This window comes from Penicillium vulpinum (assembly GCF_028829585.1).
Source record: "Penicillium vulpinum strain IBT 29486 chromosome Unknown utg000001l_segment0_segment0, whole genome shotgun sequence".
Lineage (NCBI taxonomy): Eukaryota > Fungi > Ascomycota > Eurotiomycetes > Eurotiales > Aspergillaceae > Penicillium > Penicillium vulpinum.
This window is the reverse complement of record NW_026643241.1, coordinates 385,780-410,332: the sequence shown is the minus strand read 5'-3', so window position 1 is coordinate 410,332 and position 24,553 is coordinate 385,780. Positions and strand designations below refer to the sequence as shown.

At 49.9% G+C, this 24,553-nt stretch overlaps 9 protein-coding genes across 9 annotated transcripts; 5 read left to right on the top strand and 4 right to left on the bottom strand.

Moving 5' to 3' along the window:
• Positions 1–995: 995 nt before the first annotated feature.
• On the bottom strand, positions 996–3,177 carry N7479_000158 (uncharacterized protein; the record flags this gene model as incomplete). Its single annotated transcript, XM_057247856.1, has 5 exons — positions 996–1,863; positions 1,927–2,543; positions 2,635–2,783; positions 2,840–2,920; positions 2,973–3,177. 5 exons carry the CDS (start codon positions 3,175–3,177, stop codon positions 996–998), a joined length of 1,920 nt encoding a protein of 639 aa, XP_057112288.1.
• Positions 3,178–4,037: 860 nt separating this feature from the next.
• Positions 4,038–6,211, top strand: N7479_000157 (uncharacterized protein; the record flags this gene model as incomplete). The annotated part of the gene is made up of 6 exons (XM_057247855.1): positions 4,038–4,144; positions 4,218–4,252; positions 4,319–4,388; positions 4,447–4,614; positions 4,674–5,023; positions 5,073–6,211. 6 exons carry the CDS (start codon positions 4,038–4,040, stop codon positions 6,209–6,211), a joined length of 1,869 nt encoding a protein of 622 aa, XP_057112287.1.
• A 540-nt stretch (positions 6,212–6,751) lies between these two features.
• N7479_000156 (uncharacterized protein) lies at positions 6,752–8,860 on the bottom strand (the record flags this gene model as incomplete). Its single annotated transcript, XM_057247854.1, has 3 exons — positions 6,752–7,184; positions 7,219–8,661; positions 8,691–8,860. The coding sequence occupies 3 exons, from the start codon at positions 8,858–8,860 to the stop codon at positions 6,752–6,754; spliced, it is 2,046 nt and encodes a 681-aa protein (XP_057112286.1).
• Positions 8,861–9,217: 357 nt separating this feature from the next.
• N7479_000155 (misato family protein) lies at positions 9,218–10,943 on the top strand (the record flags this gene model as incomplete). Its single annotated transcript, XM_057247853.1, has 5 exons — positions 9,218–9,289; positions 9,339–9,538; positions 9,588–10,026; positions 10,096–10,610; positions 10,682–10,943. The coding sequence occupies 5 exons, from the start codon at positions 9,218–9,220 to the stop codon at positions 10,941–10,943; spliced, it is 1,488 nt and encodes a 495-aa protein (XP_057112285.1).
• A 2,196-nt stretch (positions 10,944–13,139) lies between these two features.
• N7479_000154 (uncharacterized protein) lies at positions 13,140–14,814 on the top strand (the record flags this gene model as incomplete). Its single annotated transcript, XM_057247852.1, has 3 exons — positions 13,140–13,269; positions 13,494–14,189; positions 14,240–14,814. The coding sequence occupies 3 exons, from the start codon at positions 13,140–13,142 to the stop codon at positions 14,812–14,814; spliced, it is 1,401 nt and encodes a 466-aa protein (XP_057112284.1).
• An 803-nt stretch (positions 14,815–15,617) lies between these two features.
• Positions 15,618–18,677, top strand: N7479_000153 (Hsp70 family protein; the record flags this gene model as incomplete). The annotated part of the gene is made up of 1 exon (XM_057247851.1): positions 15,618–18,677. One exon carries the CDS (start codon positions 15,618–15,620, stop codon positions 18,675–18,677), a length of 3,060 nt encoding a protein of 1,019 aa, XP_057112283.1.
• A 375-nt stretch (positions 18,678–19,052) lies between these two features.
• On the bottom strand, positions 19,053–19,351 carry N7479_000152 (uncharacterized protein; the record flags this gene model as incomplete). Its single annotated transcript, XM_057247850.1, has 2 exons — positions 19,053–19,222; positions 19,288–19,351. The coding sequence occupies 2 exons, from the start codon at positions 19,349–19,351 to the stop codon at positions 19,053–19,055; spliced, it is 234 nt and encodes a 77-aa protein (XP_057112282.1).
• A 1,406-nt stretch (positions 19,352–20,757) lies between these two features.
• N7479_000151 (pseudouridine synthase PUS7) lies at positions 20,758–23,010 on the top strand (the record flags this gene model as incomplete). Its single annotated transcript, XM_057247849.1, has 2 exons — positions 20,758–20,966; positions 21,018–23,010. The coding sequence occupies 2 exons, from the start codon at positions 20,758–20,760 to the stop codon at positions 23,008–23,010; spliced, it is 2,202 nt and encodes a 733-aa protein (XP_057112281.1).
• Positions 23,011–23,290: 280 nt separating this feature from the next.
• N7479_000150 (uncharacterized protein) lies at positions 23,291–24,529 on the bottom strand (the record flags this gene model as incomplete). The annotated part of the gene is made up of 1 exon (XM_057247848.1): positions 23,291–24,529. The coding sequence occupies one exon, from the start codon at positions 24,527–24,529 to the stop codon at positions 23,291–23,293; it is 1,239 nt and encodes a 412-aa protein (XP_057112280.1).
• Positions 24,530–24,553: the final 24 nt, after the last annotated feature.

Sequence of the window (24,553 nt, the reverse complement as noted above, 5' to 3'; positions counted from 1 at the left end):
TCAACTGTACGGAGTAGGCTGAGGCCACCGCAACAATGACTATGTACTTTTTATATGTTTTGAAAATAACACGGTGATATCACAGTGATTAGCAAGTTTCCACGTTGAACATAATTCAAGATACCCCAATAATCCGGCACCTCGCATTTGCCCCCCTATGTGCTTTTGCTAGACACATCTCACATCTGTAAATAGTTTCGTATCCGGTAGCCGCAATTCATCACAATTCGCACCTTCTATTCCCCATGGAGTGCTCAATAATGATTGTCCTATGGCAAAACATGTACCAATTTCTCGAGATGGGAATAATACCGAGGAACTGTTTGTAAATCATCGGAGTTCTCCCCACATTTCCAGAATCGATGGATCTCTTAAAGATATATACTTAGATCTAATTTTTACAATTTTACTAATAAATTTCTCAATCTTTGTTAAATAAACTAGAACTTAGAAGTGGTTAAATAAAGAGCTCAAGTAAGAGAAGTATCAAGAATTAAGATATGGAGTAGGAAAATTGAACTCAAGAAATCCAGTCTAAAATATAGAATTTAAGCATCAAATTCAAGTGCGGAGTAGTTATATCTGTTATGTAGAGGCTATGTAGGTATGTACTTTTAAGGTTGTGGACCTTGGAGCTGTCGCCACTAAACAAGCTGTACGGCACTTTTTTTTTTAATTCCTTGTCCATCCTGTACTACCATTCTACAAATCACCCCAGGTGTAGAAGTGTAAGATAATGAATCCAAGGAGAATATCACAGAACGTACAAATAATGCGTGTTTGGTGTTGAGTGACATGGCCAAAGCTCTCACCAATGCTCCTGGTCTATAATCTTTCCCAGAGATGGCTGACTGAGAGAGTCTATCATGCAAGACAACTGCTATTTCAACACTAGTCGGTGCCAAAAAAAATCCCCCCATGTTTCAACAATCAAGGACCGGCAGGTAGAACAGAAACAATGATAGACCGAAAAAGGATATATATATTTCGAGTCACTATGGATCGACATGTCCTAAAATAGTTTGCACGACTGTTAGAAGCTTCGCCTCGCATGCTTTAGTCTCATATAAAACCTCCGACGCTCTCCATGCAACGAATCTATCGGGTCGCACCAACACAGCCCCTGATTCTTCCACGCCCCGGACACTTTCCCACTCAAGGTACACATCCTCCCAGTCTTGGCCGAATCCAATGGAGTATGCCTGGATTGGAACTTTGAGCTTCTCCGCAATATTTTCAGCTGCTTTACTCCATGCACCACCTCCGATTCCAGTAAAGAGGGTAAAAGAGCCATGGCCAGCAAGGTCGATTGTCGAGATAGGCTCCTCCGGCGTTGCCTTATTGAGCCAGACATGCGGCAAGCGAGAGCCAGGGTACGTGTTCGGTTCATGATACAGTACTATATCCTCGGCTGCCCGTCCGAGTGGCACATAGGGATGCGGTTCATCGACTATGTAGATCCCCTGGCCCTCGTAATGTTGGTTCATTTCAATTCCTAGGCCGTGGAACTCATGAGAGGTATGCTTGATTGCTGCGTAGAAGGCACGGCGGCGCTTTGATCCTTCCGGAGTTGCGCTCTTTAACTCCTGCAGAATCTCCTTCCGCGCAGACAGGTCCTTAGGCAGCATGCCTAGCGCCTCCCACACGTGATGGTGGTCGCGATACGCCTGATTTGCTCGGGTGATAATCGAGTGACCTACAGGCTGTCGCTCCATGGAATAAGTGGATAGAAGTGAGGGTAGCGCAAGACCTTTGCAGACATAAGCGACCTTCCAGGCGAGATTGAAGGCGTCCTGGATGCAGGTATTTGAGCCCAGCCCGTTTAATGGTGGATGGCGGTGGACGGCGTCACCAAGGCAGAAGCTGGCAGCAAAAGGATACCGTCAGAAACGATTCCCCTATCAAATTAACCGAGGTGATACTCACACATTACCCTTTGAGTACTCCTCCGCAACAATCTCATTGATATACCACGTGGAGACATCTAGAATTTCGGCGGGTGTGTCATCGCCAATGAACTCTCGGACTCTTTTTTGGTATTCCTCCTTAGACGGCTTGCTTTGAGAACGATCATAGTCGCGATCTGGGAATAAGATGAACATCCATTCATTCCAGGGCTTTACCATGCGTACGATACCCATCCAGCCAAAATGAGGGTGTTCACGATCTGGCTGCATCACCCAATGGAGATTGCCTTTTCGGTTTTTGACCAAATGGGAGAGATCAGTTTTGACCAGCACATTAATTGCAATACCTTGGTCAGGCTGGACTACGAGAGGCAAATTAAGTTGCTTCACCACCTGGCTCCGGGCACCATCTGCCCCAAATAGATACCGTGTGCGGATCTGGTATTCGTGGTTTGAGACGTTATCACGAATAGTTGTTGTGATCAGACCAGTCTTCGCGTCGTCAACGAACGAAACAAGCTCCGTATCAAAACGACACTTGAAGCCTTTCAAAGCCGCATGACGAACTAGAACCGGTTCTAGAACAGTCTGTGGCAGGTCGAACGGTTCACATGGACTAGCCAGTTTATATTCTCCCTATACACTGTTAATTTGATTCATTTAACACCCCTAGGCTTTTCTCCCGGAAAGATCAAAGCAACAAATGAGAGAAATCATTGAAACTAACCTTCCTTCTGGGGTCATTTCCCCAGGAATGAATTCGTGCGTACTCCTCACCTGCCATACTGTGGCACCATCTGGTGTGTTGCATATGTTCTTCCCCCGTGGATCCTAATCTTTCAAGTTCCTCGTATAGACCAATGTCTCGTAGACATTCTAGAAAAGTATGTTAAACATGTTAGCAACATATTAAGATCCACTGCGCGACTAACCTAGGGCAGCCATGTTGGTGATATGTGCGCGAGGGGTGTTCGCTGTTCCCGAAGCGCTGCTGATCATGATACCCTTGAACCCTTCACATTTTTAGTCACGAAAAGCAAAATCCGCTTTAATGTAGGAACAAACCATGAGAACCAAGAAAACAAGCCAAGGCAGCACCCGCAGGCCCTGCCCCAACAATAAGAAACTCCGTGTCGACAGCATCTTGAATTTGAACCGAATGGCTAGCCTGAGCGCTACTCGACATTCCTCCTATTGCTGTATCCCCTCCGGTTCCGTTTGATCTAGTTCCATCGACCATCTTAGGGCTATTCGAAAGAAAGGGCGCCATTGCAATTGTCTCCAAAACATATCATGTGATCGCGACTTGTGATCCCAAGGAGGTTGCACAACTTTGTTTGCAACGTCGAGGTCAAACGATATGGATGCTCATTATAAATGCAGAATTCGTGATGAATCTTACCTGCCAATAAGCCCTAGTGCCTTTATTGGAGCCAATAGGTTCATATAGGAAATTATGCCGATATTGGTCCGAAGCGTTACACTTTGGGGTAACCCTCTTGTAATTCTTGCGAAGATACGATCGATAATCATACGATGCACCTCAAGAGGCGCTTTTTATAGGAATACCGGGAAAGCCCTATCTCTACGGGCAGTTAGTTCATAACTGCTCACCTGTCATGAGAGATATGTATCTCTAGCCCCGCGATCGTGCCGAGTGAGCGAGAATGCTCCCGAACAGAAGATAGATCAGATCTCCAATTGGCCTAAAGATGAAGATTATAATTTCAGATCCCTTTATTTCCTTTCGCCCGAGAGCATGGTAATTAATTATTTGACCGGAAGAGGTTATGGCTAGCGTTAGCGTGAGAAATCAAATGGAGCTCTACGCCAGTTTCCCAAAGGAGGACTCTCACTACTAAGGATATATGTTTCTTCCTTTTTGGCGTTGACCGTGGTATATTACCATTTATCTCTGAGCTCGTTTCCCTATTTTAGAAGATCTTCTCTAAAGGGAAAATATGAGGCGGGAGACATTGAATGGTTGGTTCGAGGTCGTTATAGATTCGAAATGCTGCCTCAGGCAAAAGCTCCGCATTTAGCCAAGGTCATTACGAAGCTCACCCCTCAACGTACCGTGATTCCCCGACACTGCTTGAATGGCGTCGCATCCCATGATTCTACTTCACAATGGTATCCGAATCTCCTAGGCCCTTGGGCATTGACGTCTCACATTCTATGGAGTCGCCGCCAGCCATTGCCGCTTTATTCGTCATCAGCTTCGACATCAGGGCTGGGTAACTTACTCCTTCCCCTAAGCATCGCAGCTCTCAATCACAAGAACCTATCACTAACGTTCTGCGATAATAGATATGTGGTCTCGTGGAAGCAAACTGTGCCTGGGGGTGAGCAATCAATCATCTAACCGAGGTTACGATCACTCGGATGCGCAATACTGACTCTTGGAATAGTTGAAGTTGAAGGAGTTGTGGAATACAAGTCACTTCCCTCTGGGCTGCACAATGTGACCGAGGATCTGGTGTATGTTTTTCAAGGTCTACGAAAGCTTGGAACCCGATCTTTGCTGACGCTTCTCTAGGTACTTCGTTCATGAACAGTATGCCGGTATCAGTGCATTCCTTAATCGTCCCGCCACGGAGGCCGAACGTAATGCGAAAATGTTTGCGATCGGAGTTCTGGTGCCTCTCAGCACTGGAAGGCTTGGGAAGAGCTGGCGACACGCTCCAAAGCTCAAGGAACTCGCACTGTTCGTATCTCCAGGCACCCGCGATAAATGAGATCTCAACTGACACCGGTGCTCGATAGGAAATATGCCGAAAACATGTCGGATATGCAGATCCTGTGTGATTATTGGGATACATATAGGATAGGAGGGACAGATTCCTCGGCGCCTGACTCCCCCCTCGACTCGCCTCTTAGTCTTCGATTCCGAACCAGCGAGCGACCAGATCACTCGAGTCGCAACCGCGCCTTCAGCGACGCAATGGTACTGGAAACATTCAGGCCAGCCTTGACGCCCTTCCACCCCGCTTCGTCGCTTCCGGATTTCACAGAGTGCTTCGGACCTTTAATCTTCCCCCTCTACAGAGCAGCTTTGCTGCGCAAGCGGATTCTCTTCATGGGCGAGGCCCCTGTACACACATCTTGCAACTATGGTACGCCCCTATGCGCATTTCAATTGATCTACTGCTTATCCAAATCCAGTATACGATCTTTCTCTGTTAGCATCATTGCCAAACTCCCTCCTGCAGCTACTCCCCGACTATCGCATACCACCACTACGCCCCCGCCCCATCTTCAACGTCGGCATCCATGATATTCCCTACCTCTCCTCCTTCGATCCATCGCGCAGCATCATAAACTCCGAAACAGACCCAAGCTGGATCGCCTGCTCTACCGACACCGTCTTAACCATGAAACCCGACCTCTTCGACGTCCTCATCACCCTCCCCGCACCATACTCCCAACAAACCACCGAGCGAGCCTTCCCCAAAATCTCCCTAGTCCATAAAACAGGCGGCAAACCCAACCAAAACCAACAAATCCAGCTAAAAGCAACCCAGCGCGACGCCCGCCGCTACTCGATGCTCCGCCGCGGACTCCGCCGATTCTCCAACGACCGCCCCACATCCCCAGAACACGACCGCCCAGACACATCCTCAACCTATTCCTCCAGTCCCGTTGTCGAGCCCCTCTCCTGGACCCGCCTCGCTTACACCTCCTTCATCTGGTGGGCCTCCGCTGGCGAGAACCGCGACGGCCTCTCAGAAGAAGAAGAAGAACAGCGGATAGAACAAGACTCCCGCCTTCTGGCAAGCGTCGAGAGTCTCGCCCGTGCCCCCTACAGCTCCACCTCCAGCTCCATCCCACCCCGCAACCTCCTCCATGAAGACCAGCAGCTGCCTGAAATCGCGCTGGTCGCTTACTTCCGCCGTCTGACGTCGCAGATCTTCGTTACGTTGGCTGGCGCCATCGCGCGCTATGATAATGACCTCGACGACGATGCATATAACGATGCGCCGTATATCGACGAAGATGATGACATCGATGCTTCGCTCTCCATGTCTCGTCAGTCTATCTACGGCGATGAGGGAAATTCGCCTTTACTCCGACAACGGTCGAGTGTGAGCGGGTCTCCAAGTCGTAGCTCGAGAGCTGGCCACCGGCACAGTGGTGCGGATGACCCCGTCACGATTACGGTGGCGGATATGGCAGAGATGGGGCTTGATGTGTGGAGTGCAACGGACCGGGTCTTTGTTGAGGAGTTGGTTTCTTTGTGGTGGGGTCGTGGTGCGAAGGTTGATAGTGCGAGGATTCGATGCTGTGGGATCTCGATTTTGTAGAGGCTGGTTCTCTGTTTGATCGTTGAGATTTCTTTTGTGAATATCTTCGTGATGGGAGTTGGTTTGTTGTCGGGCATATATTATATGTACATTGTAGGTGAATATACACGCTTTCTTCTGCTTTGTTTGATGCCAGGTCTAGTATACATGACCTAAAGTGATTTAATCAAGACCTGTGATCATGATAAAGTAAATTCAATCTAACAATCGGAATAATCGAAATCTATGTACAGAAGACCAAAAATGAGACATAGAAAATGTGGGAAGAAGGACAGAGACGACACTGAAGCCGAAATTGCATCAAGGGAAGGACAGGCAGTTGGAGGATTAAATCCATCGTATATACTGAGGCTCATAACATCGGAGCTAAAGAATCCAAACACAAAAAATTAAAACATATTGCTTCCAATCGTCATCCAAATAAAATAAAGACAAAATTGAGGCAGCGCCGGGGGTATTAAAGGAAACAATAAGCACCGGCAGACCATGCAAAAGAAAGACATAAATATGCATCATGAGACATACGCCCCAGAGCATTCATTAACGTCGGAACATCCGAACAGGAGCACTCATATCTCGTCGTTCACCGAGCTCGTTCTCGGTCCTCGAATCAGCCCGAAGATTGGGGTTGGGAAGCCGTCGAGGTCCCCGAGCAGGAGTCGGGTTAGATCCTGCTGAAGTGCGAGCTGCACGGCCAGGCTCACTGGCACTGACTGATCGCTGCTTGCTATGGGTACGGACTCGTCGCGCCCTGATCTGTGCGAGTGCTTGTTCGCGGTCGATAGGTATGTCGGGAACCCCGGGGTGCGAAGTGCGCTGTGGCTCTTGTCGGGAAGGAACTCTCTTTGGGGGGTTGATGGGCTGACGGTATTCATGGGGTTCTCTCTCGACACGTCTCGACGGTCTTGTTTCGACAGACAGTGGTGCACGCGAGTATTCAGCGGCACCATCTGATGGGGCGGGGCGGGCCATTCTAATCGGAGCCGGTTCCCCGGAGGGGGGTGAACGAGTCAACCTGTTGGTCGGGTGATGCAGAGGCGTCGATATGACCTGTGTGAATGTCTGGCTGAGGCTCTGCGAGATCGGGTGTGTCGAAGAAATCTAAACGCAGAGGCCTGACGTTATCTCGGAGAGGGGATGGGAATGTCGTGAAGGTGCCGGTCTCCGGAGAAAATGTAACTAGAGGCTCGGCCGGCATCTGCATCTTGGGGAGATCCGTAGGTTCAGCCTTCATAGTAGACGCGGTGTGATGGTGGACAGTAACGGGTGGCGCAGCCAGAGGGGTACGACTGGGCTCCGGTTCTTCATGGTGGATGCTGTGTTGAGAAGATCTCACCTGGGGAATGGTGACCTGGTGGATAGGAGATCGATGAACTGGGGGTGGAGGAGGGGAAGGACTGGCCTCAGGCGTACTTGCCGGGTGAGGATGAGCTTGGTCCTCAAGAGCTTGCTGAATGCTGGCTTGTTGAGCAGCCTGTTGAGCAGCCTGTTCGGCAGCTTGTTCAGCAGCTTGTTCGGCAGCTTGCTGAGCACGAGCTTTCTCTTCCGCCTCAATCTGAGGCCGTTGAAATTTGTTATAGTAATCAGCGTCGTAGATGTAGCGACGACCTTGGCTCTCAGCAAGCCTGCAAGAGCAGCGTTCGAACTGGCACTCAATGTTCAGGAAATGCACCATGTCTTCGGCTGCGACTCTGCGACGACGCTCCAAGTCCAGCTCTTCTTTGATTTCCTCCAACAGATTCTCGTCTAGTTCAGCGGCCGTCTCGGGTGCGGGTTGTTCACTCTCCGTCTTTGGTACACAGTCCGATAAACGTGGACGTTTGGGGGGAGTGGGTTCTGCGTGATCTTCTTCGTGTGCGGGAGCTGGGGAGCGAATAGACCCAGCAGCGGCTCGCTTCGGCCTGCGCGGGGTGGCCAAAAACGCAAGGTCGCCTTCTGCTATCGACAATCTTCCGAAGTCTTCTTTCCGAATCTCATGAGCGCGGACTTCGAGGGTGCTCGAGTGGTTGTCTGTTTCGAGGGCGCGGAATTTTTCTTTCAGGACTTCAAGTTCCTCTGTAAGACCAGCGAGAGCATAGGCGCGTTCGAATGCCTCCTGTTTGGCCTTGTTCTTCGCCTCGCGTTCTGCTCCCAGTTCGTCTTTCAGTCCTCTGACCTCTGATTTCGCGTGTTTCAATTCTTCTTGAAGTTTTACCAAGGTCGATCCAGCGCGAAAAGCTTCTTTGCGGGCTTTGCGGATTTCTTTTTCGAAAATTGATCGTTCGTGGGCCTGACGTTCTTTCGTTCCATGTAGCTCTTCTAGCAATGATTCGAGGCGTTCACTGATCCGGCGTTCTCGTGTTTGTGCTTCGGATAAATCTTCTTGTGCGGTGGCTAGGGCAGATTCGGCTTCCTCGCGGCCTAGGATAGCACGTTGTAGAGCGGCAGTGTTTGCCGCAGAGTTGGCAGGGCTACCCCCCGAGAGAGGCCATTTAGGAACGCCACTTTGGCTTGAACTTCTGAAACACCTCGGGTGTTCTTGTGGTGTAGTGTGAGGAGATCAGAAGGTAGCGAAGGAGAGGCGGGTATGGTTTGTTGATTCATGCGTTCCGGCGACACCGGATGCAGCGCTTTTGAGGGGCTCAACATAGGACGTGTTGGAGACTCCATCGCGGTTGCTTCGTGACGAGTAATGGATCCAGCCGATGAAGATCACAAGGTCAAAGAAGCATCACAGGAGCGAGGAAGGAGATTCACGAGGGAAAATCACCGTTGTGGAGTTAGGGTGGTGACGCACCCACAGAAACATCCATGGATGTTTATTGCCCGCTTTGGAGGGATCATGTGACTGTTGCCCTGGTGACTCTCTGCGCCTTCCCACATGTGGTTAGATACTCACGTGTGGTACTCCCCACATCAGGACTAGCGTCATATTTTGGTTATGTCTGTGCGTCTCTTTGGGTGGGCATTGTCGATATCAAAATTTATTGAGGGGCTACACTGCGAGGGTCATTTTCATCCATCAATATGCATGAGATTGTTACACTTCAGCTTGGCCAGCGGGCTAACTATCTAGCAACACATTTTTGGAATTTACAGGTACTGTCATCTACGGGAAGCTACGAACTTCGGTCTGATATATAATTAGGAATCATACTTCACATATGACGGAGAGCAGTCTGATGTTGATCATGATGTTCACTTTCGACCGGGTGTTGGAGCAGATGGCTCTGAGACTTATACTCCCCGCACAGTAATCTATGATCTGAAGGGCGGGTTTGGAACATTGCGCAGATACAATGCACTTTACGAGCTGAGTGAAGACTCTACAGCAGGTCAAGGCTTATGGTACGAGGCTCAAATTGATGGACAAGTTTTTCAAACTAATGTCTGATAGGGATGGACGAGAGATAGTCCAAAAGCAAACTCCGATTCAACAAAGTGAATATCAGAAAAGCTTGGATTTGGGCATTCCAGCCCCCCGGTTGACCTCAGAGTCTGTACGCTACTGGTCAGATTACAACAGAGTGTACTATCATCCAAGATCTATTGTTCAGCTAAATGAATATGAACTGAACTCACAGACCCTGCCTTTCGAGGATTGGAATGTTGGAGAAGAGTTATTCAAAAATCTTGATAAGGAGCATGACCTGCTGGATCGTGACCTGAGACCTCTCCTCGAAGAATGTGACCACTTGCGGGCACTGCAACTGTTCTCCGGATCAGACGATGCTTGGGGCGGATTCACTGCCCAGTATATGGAAAGACTAAGAGATGAATTTGGAAAGAAAAGTATTTGGGTCTGGGCTATTGAGGACGGTACCAGAACACAGCGGGTAAGTGACACAGTGGTGCCATTTTGAAGGATCGCGAGCTCGGTTGGCTAAGTTTCGAACTTTGTATAGCATCACCAGTTCAAGAAGGATACGAATAAGGCCAGGTCACTCTACTCGATCTCCCAACTGGCATCGCTCTATTCTCCAATTATCGACCTTCCGCATAAGCTGCCCGGCTACCTCAATGTTGATCGCCAATCAGAATGGCAGAAAACCGCCCTGTTAGCCTCAGCTATTGAAACAGTCACACTGCCTTCCCGATTGCGGCCATACCAGCATTTTGAGGCCTCTCTCGCTGGGGAAGATGGCACGCACACCATCTTCGAATTGCAATCTTCCATCAATAAAATCAAAATTAATGACGGTCAAAAGCAAGCCTCCAACGAAGATGGGCCCACCAAAGCGGAAATTGACTTTGATATTGACTTCGCCTATAATGGCGAGTACAAGGGCGCTCATATTTTCAACCAAGTCCAAGTAACCCGTGGAGACCAACCAGAAAGGGACAGCGAGTCAACGGAGGACAGGGACATTGGGCACCTTCGCAAACTCAGACGATACAACTCAGAGGCGATGCTGCAAAGGTATGTTTCCCCCATTTTGCGCATTTATTCTGTCTCAGCCAGGACGCTCACATTCTATACCGCTATTATAGTTTCCACACACCACTCAGGTTGCCTATTCTTGACAGTTTCCCGCATGATATGTTCCCCACCCCCGAGGCAGGTACCGGGGTAAATGTGTTTACCGCATTGACCGCCTCGTCGCGGACAGCTCAGAGGATCAAGGATATCTCGGCAACTGCTGCACGCCTTGTCTCAGTTGATGAGCGAGAGGCATTGGTAAATGGACTTGGCGAGATTCGAGAGTACTACGAGACGGGATGGAGTAGTGGGTCGGACGACGATGATGACTAGAAAGAACTGAAATTGAGATCATCGCAAAAAAAAAAAAAATGACAGGGTATATAGCCGGTTTCGGCTGATAATTGCCTCCCATTGTTGAGGTCTAATATACAGAGTACGGAACACCACCATCGTGTACGGAGTAATAATTGTTCCCCAAAAAAGGACCTAGAAGGATTCTGTGGCTTAAGGCCCACTTTGTATAAAGTATCACCCCAAATGTACGGAGTAGTGTTCACCGTTATCTGCTCGGGTGTGATGGCCAGGATATATGCGCCACCTGTACGGGAATACCATGCACAGTGGACCAGCCTCCTAAACTCACTCCCCGCAATTTAAAAAGGCTGGGGACTTACGGAGTACAGAGTACTGTATTATGGTTTTTTTCCAAGACCCTGAGGCATGGATAGTTTTAAGACATATCCTAATTCTACGGAATACATCGGAGTACTTCGAAGACATGAGATGTTTCCTTGGTAAACAACACCCCCCGCATTTTCTAAATGAGTCCCACGTCTCTAAGAAAGAATTTCAAAGCCTTCTTGCTTTCTTGTGTCACTCTCGGGCAATAATGTAAGTTCATGTACAACACCTACGTGGTGTATGTTGTACAACAACAGGGGCAGATATGCTCTACCCCACTATCATTCTCCCTCTGTGCCAAAACAAGATTGGGAGCGTCATTAGTCCAATTGAAAATTCCAGTAATCTGGACTGGGAGATTCCTTGCTCCATAGACTTCTTATGACACAGAAGCCGTGGGATAACAGAACAATCTCACGAGTTCCGTAACCTCCATGGGTATTGTCTGTACTTTGTATGTCGAAAAAGAAAAATAGAAACGGGAAGATATTACAAATAGAACTAACAGCCAAAGAAAAAAAAAGAAATAGAAAAAAAAACAAGGAAAAGAGGGAATATAACATTGACATCACCAAGTAAGATCCATAGAGGGTGCCGATTGCGGGGACCATCGGAAATTTCCCTGCATGTTAGGGGAAACGAGAAAAAAGGCCATGTCCACTGTCTCGCATTGGCTTTACATGGGCCCATTACAAGACTGTTGGTTTTTTTGTTGGCATGTAACGTCACCTGCAGGGGCACGTCTCGTGTTGTGATCACTCTGCACACAGTTACCCAGGTGTACTTTGTATATTCCCAGTCACAGAAAACTGATCAGCCATTTTGCGATGGCCTGGATTCTGACTTTCATACAACGGGTATCACCGATACCAACTCCCTCCTCTCCGACCTTTTTCATGCCTTACCAGAGTCTATCATTATTATTCTCTAGTATATGCATTTCATTCGTGAGGTTTCCCCACACCTCCATGGCTACCTTATTTGGACACATGGGGTGGACCGAGCTTAAGACGGGAGCTATTCATAGCTCGGTCTCATGACGGAGAAACATTCCAATGTTTTCATATTACTCCATATGAAGAATCTCAAGACAAAAAGAAAAGAGGGGAAAAAAACACAAAAATCCCAGACTAACTAACATTGGCATGTATTTACTGTGATGGAACATCCCAGAGCTATCCACGCCAAGAAGCGACCTGCATCATCAGAATCAATTGATCCACCCATCGGGATCTGAACACTTTGAGTTTGACATATTTCAACTCAGGTTTTCAAGGTTGGCAAACCACAAGTCAATATCTGAGACCTGGTCACGTTATTATTGGCTAAGACTACCTGGTCGTCTAGTCAACCGGGCCCGTGTGCGCTAGTTATGCATCCGGGTTCCGGTACACTATACACCATGACACCAGCCTCTTCGTTGGAAATATGCGGGTCGACTGACTACTGGCCGTTCATGTTGGTCCTGGTTGGCGTTAGAATATGATCGCCACTTTTTTTCTGACTTTGGTCTCTTTTGACTGCCCAATATGATGCTGGCTGGTCCACACTAGCCCGATGACCACACATCGGAGCTACCGAGCAAGCCAACCAAACAGGATTTGGGCATCTAAGGAGATCTAATCTAAGAGGAATATATAAGCCTGCCGTATCCCCCCGTCTACTCCCAGCCTCGTTCCTGGAATTGCCTCGTTCCTGGAATTGTTTGAACTGGTTATATTGCCTTTTGAGGAACTCTCTCGCTACGGTTCCTATCGTCCTTCGTTTCAAGGAAACATATTAGCCCGGTCTACAAACGAGACCTGTCTATTCTAACACATAACAACCATTCGTTTGCTAGTCAAGATGCGGGGTGCTTCAATCGTTCTACTCTATGCCGCGACCTTGGCGTCCGGCATGGTCGTTGCTCCCAGACATGCTGGTGAGGCTCGCATTGCTGTCCGCGGCGGTGGTGACGATGACCACAACGGCGGTGGTCCTTGGTGGGGCGGTGACCACGGAGGTCACGGAGGTGGTGATCACGGCGATGGTGGTCACGGCGGCGGTGGTCACGGTGGTGGTGGTCCCCCAGCAGAGACCACTCCTTGCGAGACTGAGACCCCTCCGCCTGTCGAGACCCCTCCGCCTGTTGAGACCTCTACCCCATGCGAGACCGACACACCTACTGCCCCCCAGTAGTAACGCCTACTACTCCCCCAGTTGTGACGCCTACCTCGACTCCCTGTGAAACTGAGACTCCACCGCCTGTCGAGACTCCTCCACCGGTTGAGACCTCCACGCCGTGCGAGACTGATACACCGACTGCTCCTCCAGTTGTGACACCTACCTCGACCCCAGTTGTGACGCCTACCTCGACCCCATGTGAAACTGAGACTCCACCACCTGTCGAGACTCCCCCGCCCGTAGAGACCTCTACCCCGTGCGAAACCGACACGCCCACTGTTCCCCCAGTTGTAACTCCTACTACTCCCCCAGTTGTGACACCTACCTCCACTCCTTATATTTCCACTACCACTCCCACTGCTCCTCCTGCAAGCTCGACTCCCTGTGAGACTGATACCCCCACTGCTCCTCCCGCGAGTTCGACTCCCTGTGAGACTGATACTCCCACTGCTCCTCCCGCAAGCTCCACTCCTTGCGAGACTGATACTCCCACTCCTCCTCCGGCGAGCTCGACTCCCTGTGAGACTGATACCCCCACTGCTCCTCCCGCGAGCTCGACTCCTTGCGAGACCGATACTCCTACCTCGCCTCCTAGTAGCACTACGCCTGGTGAGACCGAAACTCCCATCACGCCTCCTCCCGCTTCTACCACTCCATGCGAGACCGAGTCCCCAACTAGCACTCCTCCGGTTGTCGTGATAACCACCACCTACACCACTACCACCTGCCCTGGTAAGTAAAAATCTGAATATTCTATCAATTACAACAGCTAATAAAATCAGTGACCTGGAGCACCGTCACAAGCGGCACATCAATCTACACTCACCCCGTGACACAGACTAGCACAATCACCGTGACGTCTGTTTCCACCTGCACTGAGGGCTGCGTTCAGCCCACAATCCCTCCCACTGAGCCCACAATCCCTCCCACTGAGCCCACAACTCCCCCTGTTGTTCCCACAACTTCCGTCGAGGTGCCTCCTCCGGCTACTGAGTCCACAACCCCTCCCACGGAGCCCACGACTCCCCCTGTTGTTCCCACAACTTCCGTCGAGGTGCCTCCTCCGGCTACTGAGTCCACAACCCCTCCCACCAAGCCCACGACTCCCCCTGTTGTTCCCACAACTTCTGTCGCGGTACCTCCAACCACTGAGCCCACTGTTTCAGCTCCTGAGCCAACCCTCCCGGCTACTGAGCCCACTATTCCCACTACAGAGCCTACTGCTCCGGCACCCGTCTCTTCTTCCACCGAAGCTCCCCCTGCTTCCTCCTCGCCTGCTTTCAACAGTGCTCCGGCCCTCCAGAAGTCTGCTGCGGCCTTCATTCCTGGCCTCGCCCTTCTGTTTGCTCTACTTTAATTGATCTCTATGGAAGTTGATCCCTCCAATGATATAATCGGTCTAAGCAGTCGCTTGGGAGAAACCGGCCGATGGTTTTTACGCATAAGGAAAAAAACAAAGCAAAAACATCCAAAAAAATTATATTCGGCATATCCATCCATTGTTGAAGGACGCCAGGATGACGGGCGTTAATGGGTTTCTTAATGACTTGACGCTCCTTATCCATAATCAGGGAACCCTAATGCTAGTCATATATACATTATTTTACGAATTGATATTTCAAATTTCCAACCTGTTTCCCATCTGGTTATAAAATTAGAACGAGTACAACATAGGTAGTCTTGTAATTCAGCCCTGTTGAAATTAGGGCTGTGACACATGCGATAACGATAAGAAGTGCAAACATCAAACATTGGCCGGTGTGTTTGCATGATGACCCGTGTCCTCATCCAAACAGCTCTTTTAGGCTTCAAGTTACGTTATTGCCAAGTGGCCACAGTAACCCTTACCTTCCAAATGGCCTAGTTTTTGAGTCATCCGCCTGCTTTTCCTTTTCTGTTGATTCTCCCACACGATTCACTCCCCAACCCAACGCCAATATCGAGTTATTGCATAGCTACATCCGACTGTCCGCCTGGCGCATAGCCATAGTTCCACCCGAACCCCGACAAACTATTCGGCAAACCGGTGGAGTGATTGAATATTTGTCAATTTGTCTATATATGTGCGCCCGAGGGTAATTTTCCTCTTCGCATTACAAACAACTCCTGAAATCCGCGATTTGGCTGACTCCCGCAGCCCAGAGCATTAAAACATAGATCATGGCGTCCTTAAATCGCCGGCAATTATCCAGCTCGTCAATGCTATCCCTCGTGATCCTCCCATTCCTCGTATTCCTCCTCAGCTTCGCTGGGCCAGCTTCTGCCGCCGGATCGGCCGTCCTGGGTATCGATATCGGCACGGAATATTTCAAGGCTGCTCTCGTGAAACCCGGCATTCCCCTCGAGATCGTCCTGACCAAAGATTCTAAGCGCAAGGAGTCCGCTGCTATCGCTTTCAAGCCTACAAGAGAGAGCGATGCGCCTTTCCCCGAACGGTTCTATGGTGGTGATGCGCTCGCCCTCGCGGCTCGGTACCCGGATGATATTTACATCAACTTGAAGACTCTATTGGGGGTTCAATTCAACGATGGACAGGAGGAGGCGGTCAAGAGCTATTGGAGCCGGTTTCCTGCGTTGCAATTAGAGACCGCCCCCGATGGTCGTGGCTCTGTTGCTTTCCGTAGCAACCGGCTAGGAGAGGCACAGAAGAAGGAGGCATTCTTGGTCGAGGAGATTCTGGCAATGCAGTTGAAGCAGATCAAGGCTAATGCTGATGCGTTGGCTGGAAAGGGATCCGATGTTCGTGATGTCGTCATTACATACCCTGTGTTCTACACCGCGGAGGAAAAGCGCAGCCTCGAGTTGGCGGCTGAGCTGGCGGGTCTGAAAATCCAGGCTCTTGTCAGTGATGGGTTGGCTGTCGGTTTGAACTACGCCACCAGCCGTACTTTCCCCAGCGTTTCTGATGGCGAGAAGCCCGAATACCACATCGTGTATGACATGGGTGCTGGATCTACCACCGCGAGTGTTTTGCGGTTCCAGAGCCGCAAGGTTAAGGATATCGGCAAGTTCAACAAGACTATCCAGGAAGTTCACGTTGTTGGATCTGGTTGGGACAAGTCACTTGGAGGCGACTCCCTGAACGACCTTATTGTGAACGACATGGTCACCCACTTGGTTGAGGACAAGAAGCTCAAGGGTAGAGTTACCACAGCTGAAATCAAGGCACACGGAAAGACTATGTCCAGACTCTGGAAGGATTCGGAGAAGCTCCGACAGGTTCTGAGCGCTAACACCGAGACTTCGACAAGCTTTGAGGGACTGTACGAAGATGATGTCAACTTCAAGTACAAGCTGAGCCGCGCCAACTTTGAGAAGATGGCTGCTGAGTATGTCGCCCGCATTGGGACACCGGTTGAGCAGGCTTTGACCGCAGCCGGCCTTCAATTGAGCAATATCGAATCTATCGTGCTTCACGGTGGAGCCATACGCACCCCGTTTGTCCAGAAGCAGTTGGAGAATTTTGCCGGCTCTGCTAAGAAGATCAGAACTAACGTCAACGCTGATGAGGCGGCTGTGTTTGGTGCTGCCTTCAAAGGAGCTGCCCTGAGCCCTAGTTTCCGTGTTAAGGATATCCGCACTGGGGATGCCGCTTCGTATCCCATCTCCTTGAAGTGGAACTCAGACGGGAAGCAAAGAAACCAAAAGCTGTTTACCGCCACCTCCCAGGTTGGTCCCGAGAAGCAAGTCACTGTGAAAAACCTGGAGGATTTCGAATTCAGCTTCGCCCAGCAGGTTACCCAGGATAAAGAACAGCCTATCCTCAGTGTCCAGACCCTGAACCTTACTGCGTCTGTTTCCAAGCTCAAGGATACCTTTGGCTGCACCACTGCAAACATTACCACGAAGTTCACGATCCGTCTTAGCCCCGTGGACGGTCTTCCTGAAGTTGTGGCTGGAACCGTTAGCTGCGAGGTGGAAGCCGAGAAGAAGGGAATTGTCGAAGATGTCAAGGGCTTCTTCGGCCTTGGCAAGAAGGAGGAGCAGGAGCCCCTCGGCGAAGATGGCGAACCACGTGAATCGATCACCCTCGAGCCCGAGACGGAGTCCTCCACTACATCCTCCGGCAGCTCCAAGAGCACCACCACATCCACCAAGAATGCCAAGAAGGACTCAAAGAAAGACTCAAAGAAGGATGCAAAGAAGGATGCAAAGGCCACCCCGCAGGTCAAGCTTGAAGTCATCCCGATCAGCTTGAAGTCCGTGGCGCTTGGAACTCCGGCCCCATCAGTCGCAGAGCTCAGTCGCATTAACGGCCGCCTTCTTGCTTTCGACAATTCCGACCGTGAGCGCATCCTGCGCGAGGAGGCTCTCAATGAATTGGAATCCTTCATCTACCGTAGCCGAGACCTCGCCGATAACGAGGAGTTCGTCAAGGCAGTCAAGCCGGATCAGGTGACTGTTCTCTCTGAGAAAGTCTCCAAGGCCAGCGACTGGCTGTACGAAGAGAGCGACAATGCGAAGACCGCCGATTTCCAGTCGAAACTCAAGGAGCTGAAGAGCATTGTTAACCCTGCACTGAAGCGGATGAAGGAGAGCGCTACCCGTCCAGCACGCGTGCAGTTGCTCAAGGAGATGCTTACCAACGCCGAGTCCATGAAGGAATTGATCAAGAGCCAGATCGACAACGACGAGCAGATCTACTCGTCTTCCCTCTCAGCCTCAAGCGCCTCCTCCACCTCTACCTCCACTGAGACCAGCTCAGAGACCAGCTCAGAGACCCCAGCCGCTTCTGACGAGAGTCTTAATGATATTGATGAGGACCCATACTCGTCTTCTTCTTCATCATCTTCTACCACATCTACCACATCTACCAAGAGTGCTGCTACGGCCAAGCCCACAGGCCCCAAGTACTCCCTCTTCACTCCTGCCGATCTCACAGCCATCACCCAGGCCTACGAGTCTACTAAGCCCTGGCTCGATACCCAGCTCAGTTTGCAAGAGAAGCTTACTGAGTCTGATGATCCGGCTTTGACTGTTGTGGAGGTCGACTCGCGGCTGCGCGAGTTCGAGCGCATCCTTAACCGCATGTACGAGAGGATGACTTCAGCCGCTGGCCAGCAGAAGAAGAGCGGCAGCAGCAGCAACGGCAAGAAGGCAACAAAGGAAAAGAAGAAGTCCGAGGCCGAGAAGAGCAAGGCCAAGGACAAGGATCAGTCCAAGGATCAACCGAAGGATCAGCCCAAGGAGAAGGAGGATCTTCCCAAAGATGAGCTGTAAAATAATCATCCCCTTGTTCCTTTACATTTGTTTACATTTTTTTACACTCTTGACCCGTACAGAGCATTTCATTCTAACGCAACCCATGTATCATGCACACATTACATCCTGGAAGATAGAAAAAAGAATCACAATGGAGTTTGGGCTGAGCGTTAGCAGTTTTATTATCTTTGGTCCCTCTGTTTTCTTTTCTTCTATCATAAAGACCTCTACTCTACAGCAAATCGCCCTTTGAAACCAGTTGAGCGCTACAAGTGCATGCATGCAAATCAAGTAGGGTTGAAACTGCTATTACCAGTTCTATTATCATATCAGGAGACCACTTCAACAGACTTCACAACGCCAAGCGCATTAGTCCAGCTTCAAAAGATCCTTTTAGATGCCCTCACCAGCACCGGCACCAACACCCGCACCGGCTCCAGAACCAGCGCCGATGCCGCCTCCAAAGCCACCACCGAAGCCTCCGCCAATCGAACCGCCGCCACCGCCGCCGCCGCTCAGAGCAGACCCGGAACCACCGCCGACACCAAGTCCTTTACCAATGTCTATAATAATCACCCGATTAAAAGCGTTCTAACCAAATACAGGGCCGGAATAGCCGGTGACATACCGGTAGGAGCAGCAACAGCGGCCAGAGCCAAGCTGAAGAGCGCGATGAGGAAGTTGGACTTCATTGTTTCAGATCGAGCTAATGTTGCAAAAATTAGCTCAATTGCTAATTAGTGCGAGATGGCAATGAGTCTCACCGTGACTTTTGAGGTCAGCTTGGTAATGATGGAATGTTGATGATATCCAGAATAGCGGAGAAATACATCCATTTTATACCTCGAACCTTCGGTTTCAGTTTCCTTTCAGAGCATCCACCCGATCAGTCATATTCCTAGCTCGGATCGGAGGTGGAGTAGACCACTTCGGTATGTTGCATGCGCGGAGTCCCGTCGTTTGCACTGTGGGAGGGTTTGATTTAGAATTTGGGGTTGTCCTGGTTCTGGCGCAAGGCGATTTTACCAGCATCCTGGACAAGGGGGTTTGCTTCTTCATATCTGGGAGTTTGTGGAGCTGCGGCATACCTTCGATTACAAGGTATGCTTCCGCTGTCCAAACTAGGGCATGTTTTATTCTGTCTTGCTCTATGATTTATATCCAGCTTTGTTTAGCAAGAGAGTAGCTAGTACAAGGTTACTAGGTATAGTCCACCTACGGAGTAAAACTCTTGAAGAAGCCAAATCTGCTTTGAAATTCGGCTAGCTACTTTGCAAAGCTCTCGATCCGATCTGAGGTAAGCGTATGTAGCCTGCTCGGTTTAAGCGTGGCTATTCTTCTCGAAGACAGATAGAGAAACCCTTATATTATAATAAAGATAAGATATCAGAGTGTATTAAACAATTAGCTTCTATTGTATCTAAGTTTTAACAACTTGTTCGGAGGAATTATTATTATTTGTGATTTACCAAATTCCTCGTTAACTATACACAGATCTTATCCCAATGGGTTGAGATATAAATCGGGGTAACCGAGCCGTGCGTTATAGCAATGGTTAGTTGAGGATGATATTCAAATCCGAGCCTCAGTCGTGGGAGTTGCATCGGAAGTGTCCAGTTGGGATCATTTTACAATAACTCGCAACAGTTTGCTCCAGTCTTACTTGGTTTTGGCAATTGAGGTCATGTATATCTGTACTTCTTATGTTGATGGTCAATTGTCACACCGCTGCTGTAATGTGTTAGTCCCATTCAAATGGATTGAATGTATTGGGAATATCTCAGTTTGTATTCGCGCGACTAGGTAGCTGTTTTCCTTTGACTATTTATGATTCTAGTAGGAGAATTGATGGATAGAGCTCTTAGAAATCACCTGGCCAAGCTATACGGAATCATATCTAGCGATTATTGAAAGAATGAAACATTAAATGATTGAATGAAGTGAAGTAGAATTCGGGTGAAGTATAAGGTTCCCCGTCCCAACGCGGTAAGTAGGGCTGACCCGCACTAGGCCCTGTGGCGCTATACCTAATCAGTAAAGAAAAGTTCCTGAAGCTCAACCTTCTCCATCCAACCCCACCCATTACGAACAACACAAGATGGAGAAGCCAGATATCGTGGAGTCTCCGCGCAAGCGACAGAAGACCGAGGATACAGGCTCAAATGAGGTCGCTATCGCCGTTAATGGCGCAGCCGAGACCCCGAGCACTGTGCTCTCAGTTGCGCAGACTTTGAAGGAAGCCGAGGTTGGAATCACGGAGTTTGTGAGCAACGACACTGAGGGATTCTCGGGTATCCTGAAAAAGAGGTAAGTTGTCATGTTCCTTTATTTGAGAACTTCGCTAATAATCATGCGCAGATACACAGATTTCATGGTCAATGAGATCATGACCACCGGCGAAGTTGTCCACCTGCGAAGCATTGATACGCCCAGCAAGCCCGAAAAGTTGGCGTCTACTACAATAGAGCCTGCGTCTGCGCCAAAAGCCCCCGAGGTGGAAACCCAGGTTACGGAGCAGACTGAGGCTGCCCCGGTCAAGGAGGCGGAAAAACCAGCTGAGTTCAAGGTTTCGGAAGAGGACCAGGCTCTCCTGGAGGAATACTTTGGGGCTCAAAATGCTACTCAAATAATTGCGCTCCACAAGGTCGCTATGGCTAAGCCCAAGGGTCGGCCCAGTGAATTCGGAAAAGTCACCTTTGCCGTATCTGATCGCGACGTCCGCACTAAGATCCACCAGGCCATCCGTCGCATTTTCAACTCTCAGCTAGAGTCTACTACCGACGCAGATGGAAATATGTCAATCACCGCGGCGAACAACCGTTTCAAGCGTGGTGCGACCGCAGGACGAGCCAATGGTCGGTCTCAGGGCCACCGAACCAACTGGGAGGAACTCGGCGGGCCATACCTGCATTTCACTATCTACAAGGAAAACAAGGACACAATGGAAGTCATTGGCTACATCGCCCGCTCGTTGAAGATGAATCCCAAGTCTTTACAATTCGCCGGAACCAAGGATAGGCGGGGAGTGACCGTACAGCGCGCCTGTGCTGTGCGCGTCAACATCGATCGGCTTGCATCAGTGAACTCGGAACTTCGCAATGCTTACATCGGAGACTTTGAGTACCGCAAGCAAGGCCTGGAGCTTGGAGATTTACAGGGCAATGAGTTCGTGATTACTCTTCGCGACGTTAAAATTCCCGGCGTGAGCCTGAGTGATCCCCAGGTTGCGATTGCCAAGGCGTCCGAGGTGGTTGGTACTTCTTTGAAGAATCTCTACCAGCGAGGATACTTCAATTACTATGGTCTCCAGCGATTTGGAACCTTCGCAACCCGAACGGACACAGTCGGCGTCAAGATGCTGCAGGGAGATTTCAAGGGCGCATGCGATGCTATTCTGCAGTATGCTCCTGAATCTCTTCAGGCGGCGATGGAGGGGAAGATGTCTACTGCTAACATTGGTGCTGATGATAAGGATCGCGCCATGGCCATTAATATTTTCCAGACCGGCGGTAATGTCGGCGATGCTCTACAAAAGATGCCGCGCAAGTTCTCCGCTGAAAACAGTCTAATCCGCCACCTCGGCAGAAATCGAAAGGATTATTTGGGTGCGCTGCAGTCTATCCCCCGCGGCCTGCGATTGATGTACGTGCACGCATACCAGTCGCTTGTCTGGAACTTTGCCACAAGTGAGCGCTGGCGACTTTACGGCGACCGGGTGGTGGAAGGTGATCTCATCATTATCCAAGAGCACCGCGACAAAGAGTCTGCCTCTGCTGTGGAAGCCGAGACTGTCGATGCTGACGGTGAAATTATTGTTGTTCCTCAGGGCGAGGACAGTGCCGTTGCGGCGGAGGACATGTTTATGCGCGCACGTGCGCTGACGGCCGAAGAGGCTGCCAGTGGCAAATACACCATCTTTGACCTGGTGCTTCCCCAGCCTGGATATGACATTATCTACCCCGAAAACGAAATGAAGGAATTCTACCGTCGCTTCATGGAAAGCGAGCAGGGTGGTGGCCTTGACCCGTCCAACATGCGCCGCAAGTGGAAGGACGTCAGCCTTAGCGGCGGCTACCGTAAGGTTTTCAGCCGCATGGTGGGAGATAACTATTCTTTCGACGTGAAGCTTTATTCCAAGGATGATGAGCAGTTTGTTAAGACGGAGTTGCAAAAGTTGAAGCCTGAAGATGAGGGTGCCGATACTACCATGGCTGATGAGAGCGCAGCTGATAAGATGGCCATTGTTCTGAAATTCCAGCTGGGATCAAGCCAGTATGCTACCATGGCTCTTCGGGAATTGACGCACGGAAAGGTCACAGCCCACAAGGCTGACTTCACTGGTGGAAGATAAGAATCAGCACCAAATGTAATTCATTACGGTATGCATGGCCTTGAACTGTGTAATACCATGACTACTACTATGGCCAGGATGTCATTCCAGTCATATTCAAGTACATAGGTAGTCTGAAATACACAACTTGTAGCCTATTACGATGGAATACGACGAAACCCTTCAAAAAGGACAGCCACACTGAACTCACCCAAAACGCCAGAAAACCAAAAGGAAACCACGTAAAAAAAGCTCTAGACCAAGCTCAGCTTCATTATATCATATCACCTTACTGACACCCTCAAACTCCCCTAAACCGCCTCCTGTCCTGCTCACCTATCGGCGACACCTCCCCAAACGAAGACACCACAGAATGCTCATCAAAGTCCCTCTCCCTTCTCCGCCCATCCAAATCTGACACATCAGAAACAGCATCCTCATCATCCGAGCCACCATGAGCAATGCCAATACCAACCTCATCGTCTGAAAAATCCTCAAACGGCATCCTAGCCAACTGCGACGGCCCCCTTGACAACTGTCCCCTCGACGATGTAACAGATTCAACCCGGCCCCTAAATCCATGCTCCGTAGCACTCCGTCTACGATCCATCGGAACCGCAACCGCAACTCCAAGCTCTGGCACAGAGTCACCAGGTCCACGGCTCATAGACATGCGGCGCAAAGAGGTCCCAGGACTGGGGCTAGGACTGGGACTGGGTGTTCGGCCCCGACTTTCTGTTGAGGGAGAGACGCTGATAATCGGGATTCGAGGCATGGGTAGAGCCATGGCTGTGGCTGTTGAGGACATTGCCGGTGTAGAAAGTGGATATCTTGGTTCTGGTGTCGAGGATTTCGGAGATATCATTAGCTCTTGTGTTGATACCGCGCTTCGATGGCCTGTTGCTATGTCATAAGATGGGGGCAGGCCGTTAGGTTCCTTGTTGCGGCGTCGTCGGCGGGAGAGGAAGAACAGGAGCGCTAGAATTAGAGCCAGGCCTATTACTGAGACTGGGACTGCTATGGCGATTTTTGTTGTTTTTGATGGGCCGCCGGAGAAAGCCGTTGCGTCGGTTATTGCTGAGGTTGTTTCTGAGGCTGAGGTTATGGTTCTTGTTGAGGTTGTTACGGTGGATTTGAGAGAGGATGAGTTTGAGCTTGACAGTGTGGTCGAGGGGATTGGTGACAATGATGAATTATATGAGGTTGTTGCATCTATTGGACTGGTTGATCTTGATGGACTGGCTTCCGATACACCGATATCCATGACAGTTGGCGGCCCAGTTGATGTTGGATATGTGGTCAACTCGGTGACTGACGGCCATGAGGAAGCTTCAGGAAGGATGCTTGACACTGTCGCTGGATCTACCGAGCTTGATGCTTCTGGTGCAAGAATCTTGTTTTGTCCGCCGGCTTTCGTCGTGATCGCAATATCAAGGTCGGTTGATGCCACTGGTGAGGCCTCAATATATTCTGATTTAATGGGATCCCGGTTATTTGTATTTTCCAGTCCAGTGCCCAACATAGCCAGGAATTTTGCCATGGTAGATATGGGTTGAAACATGGA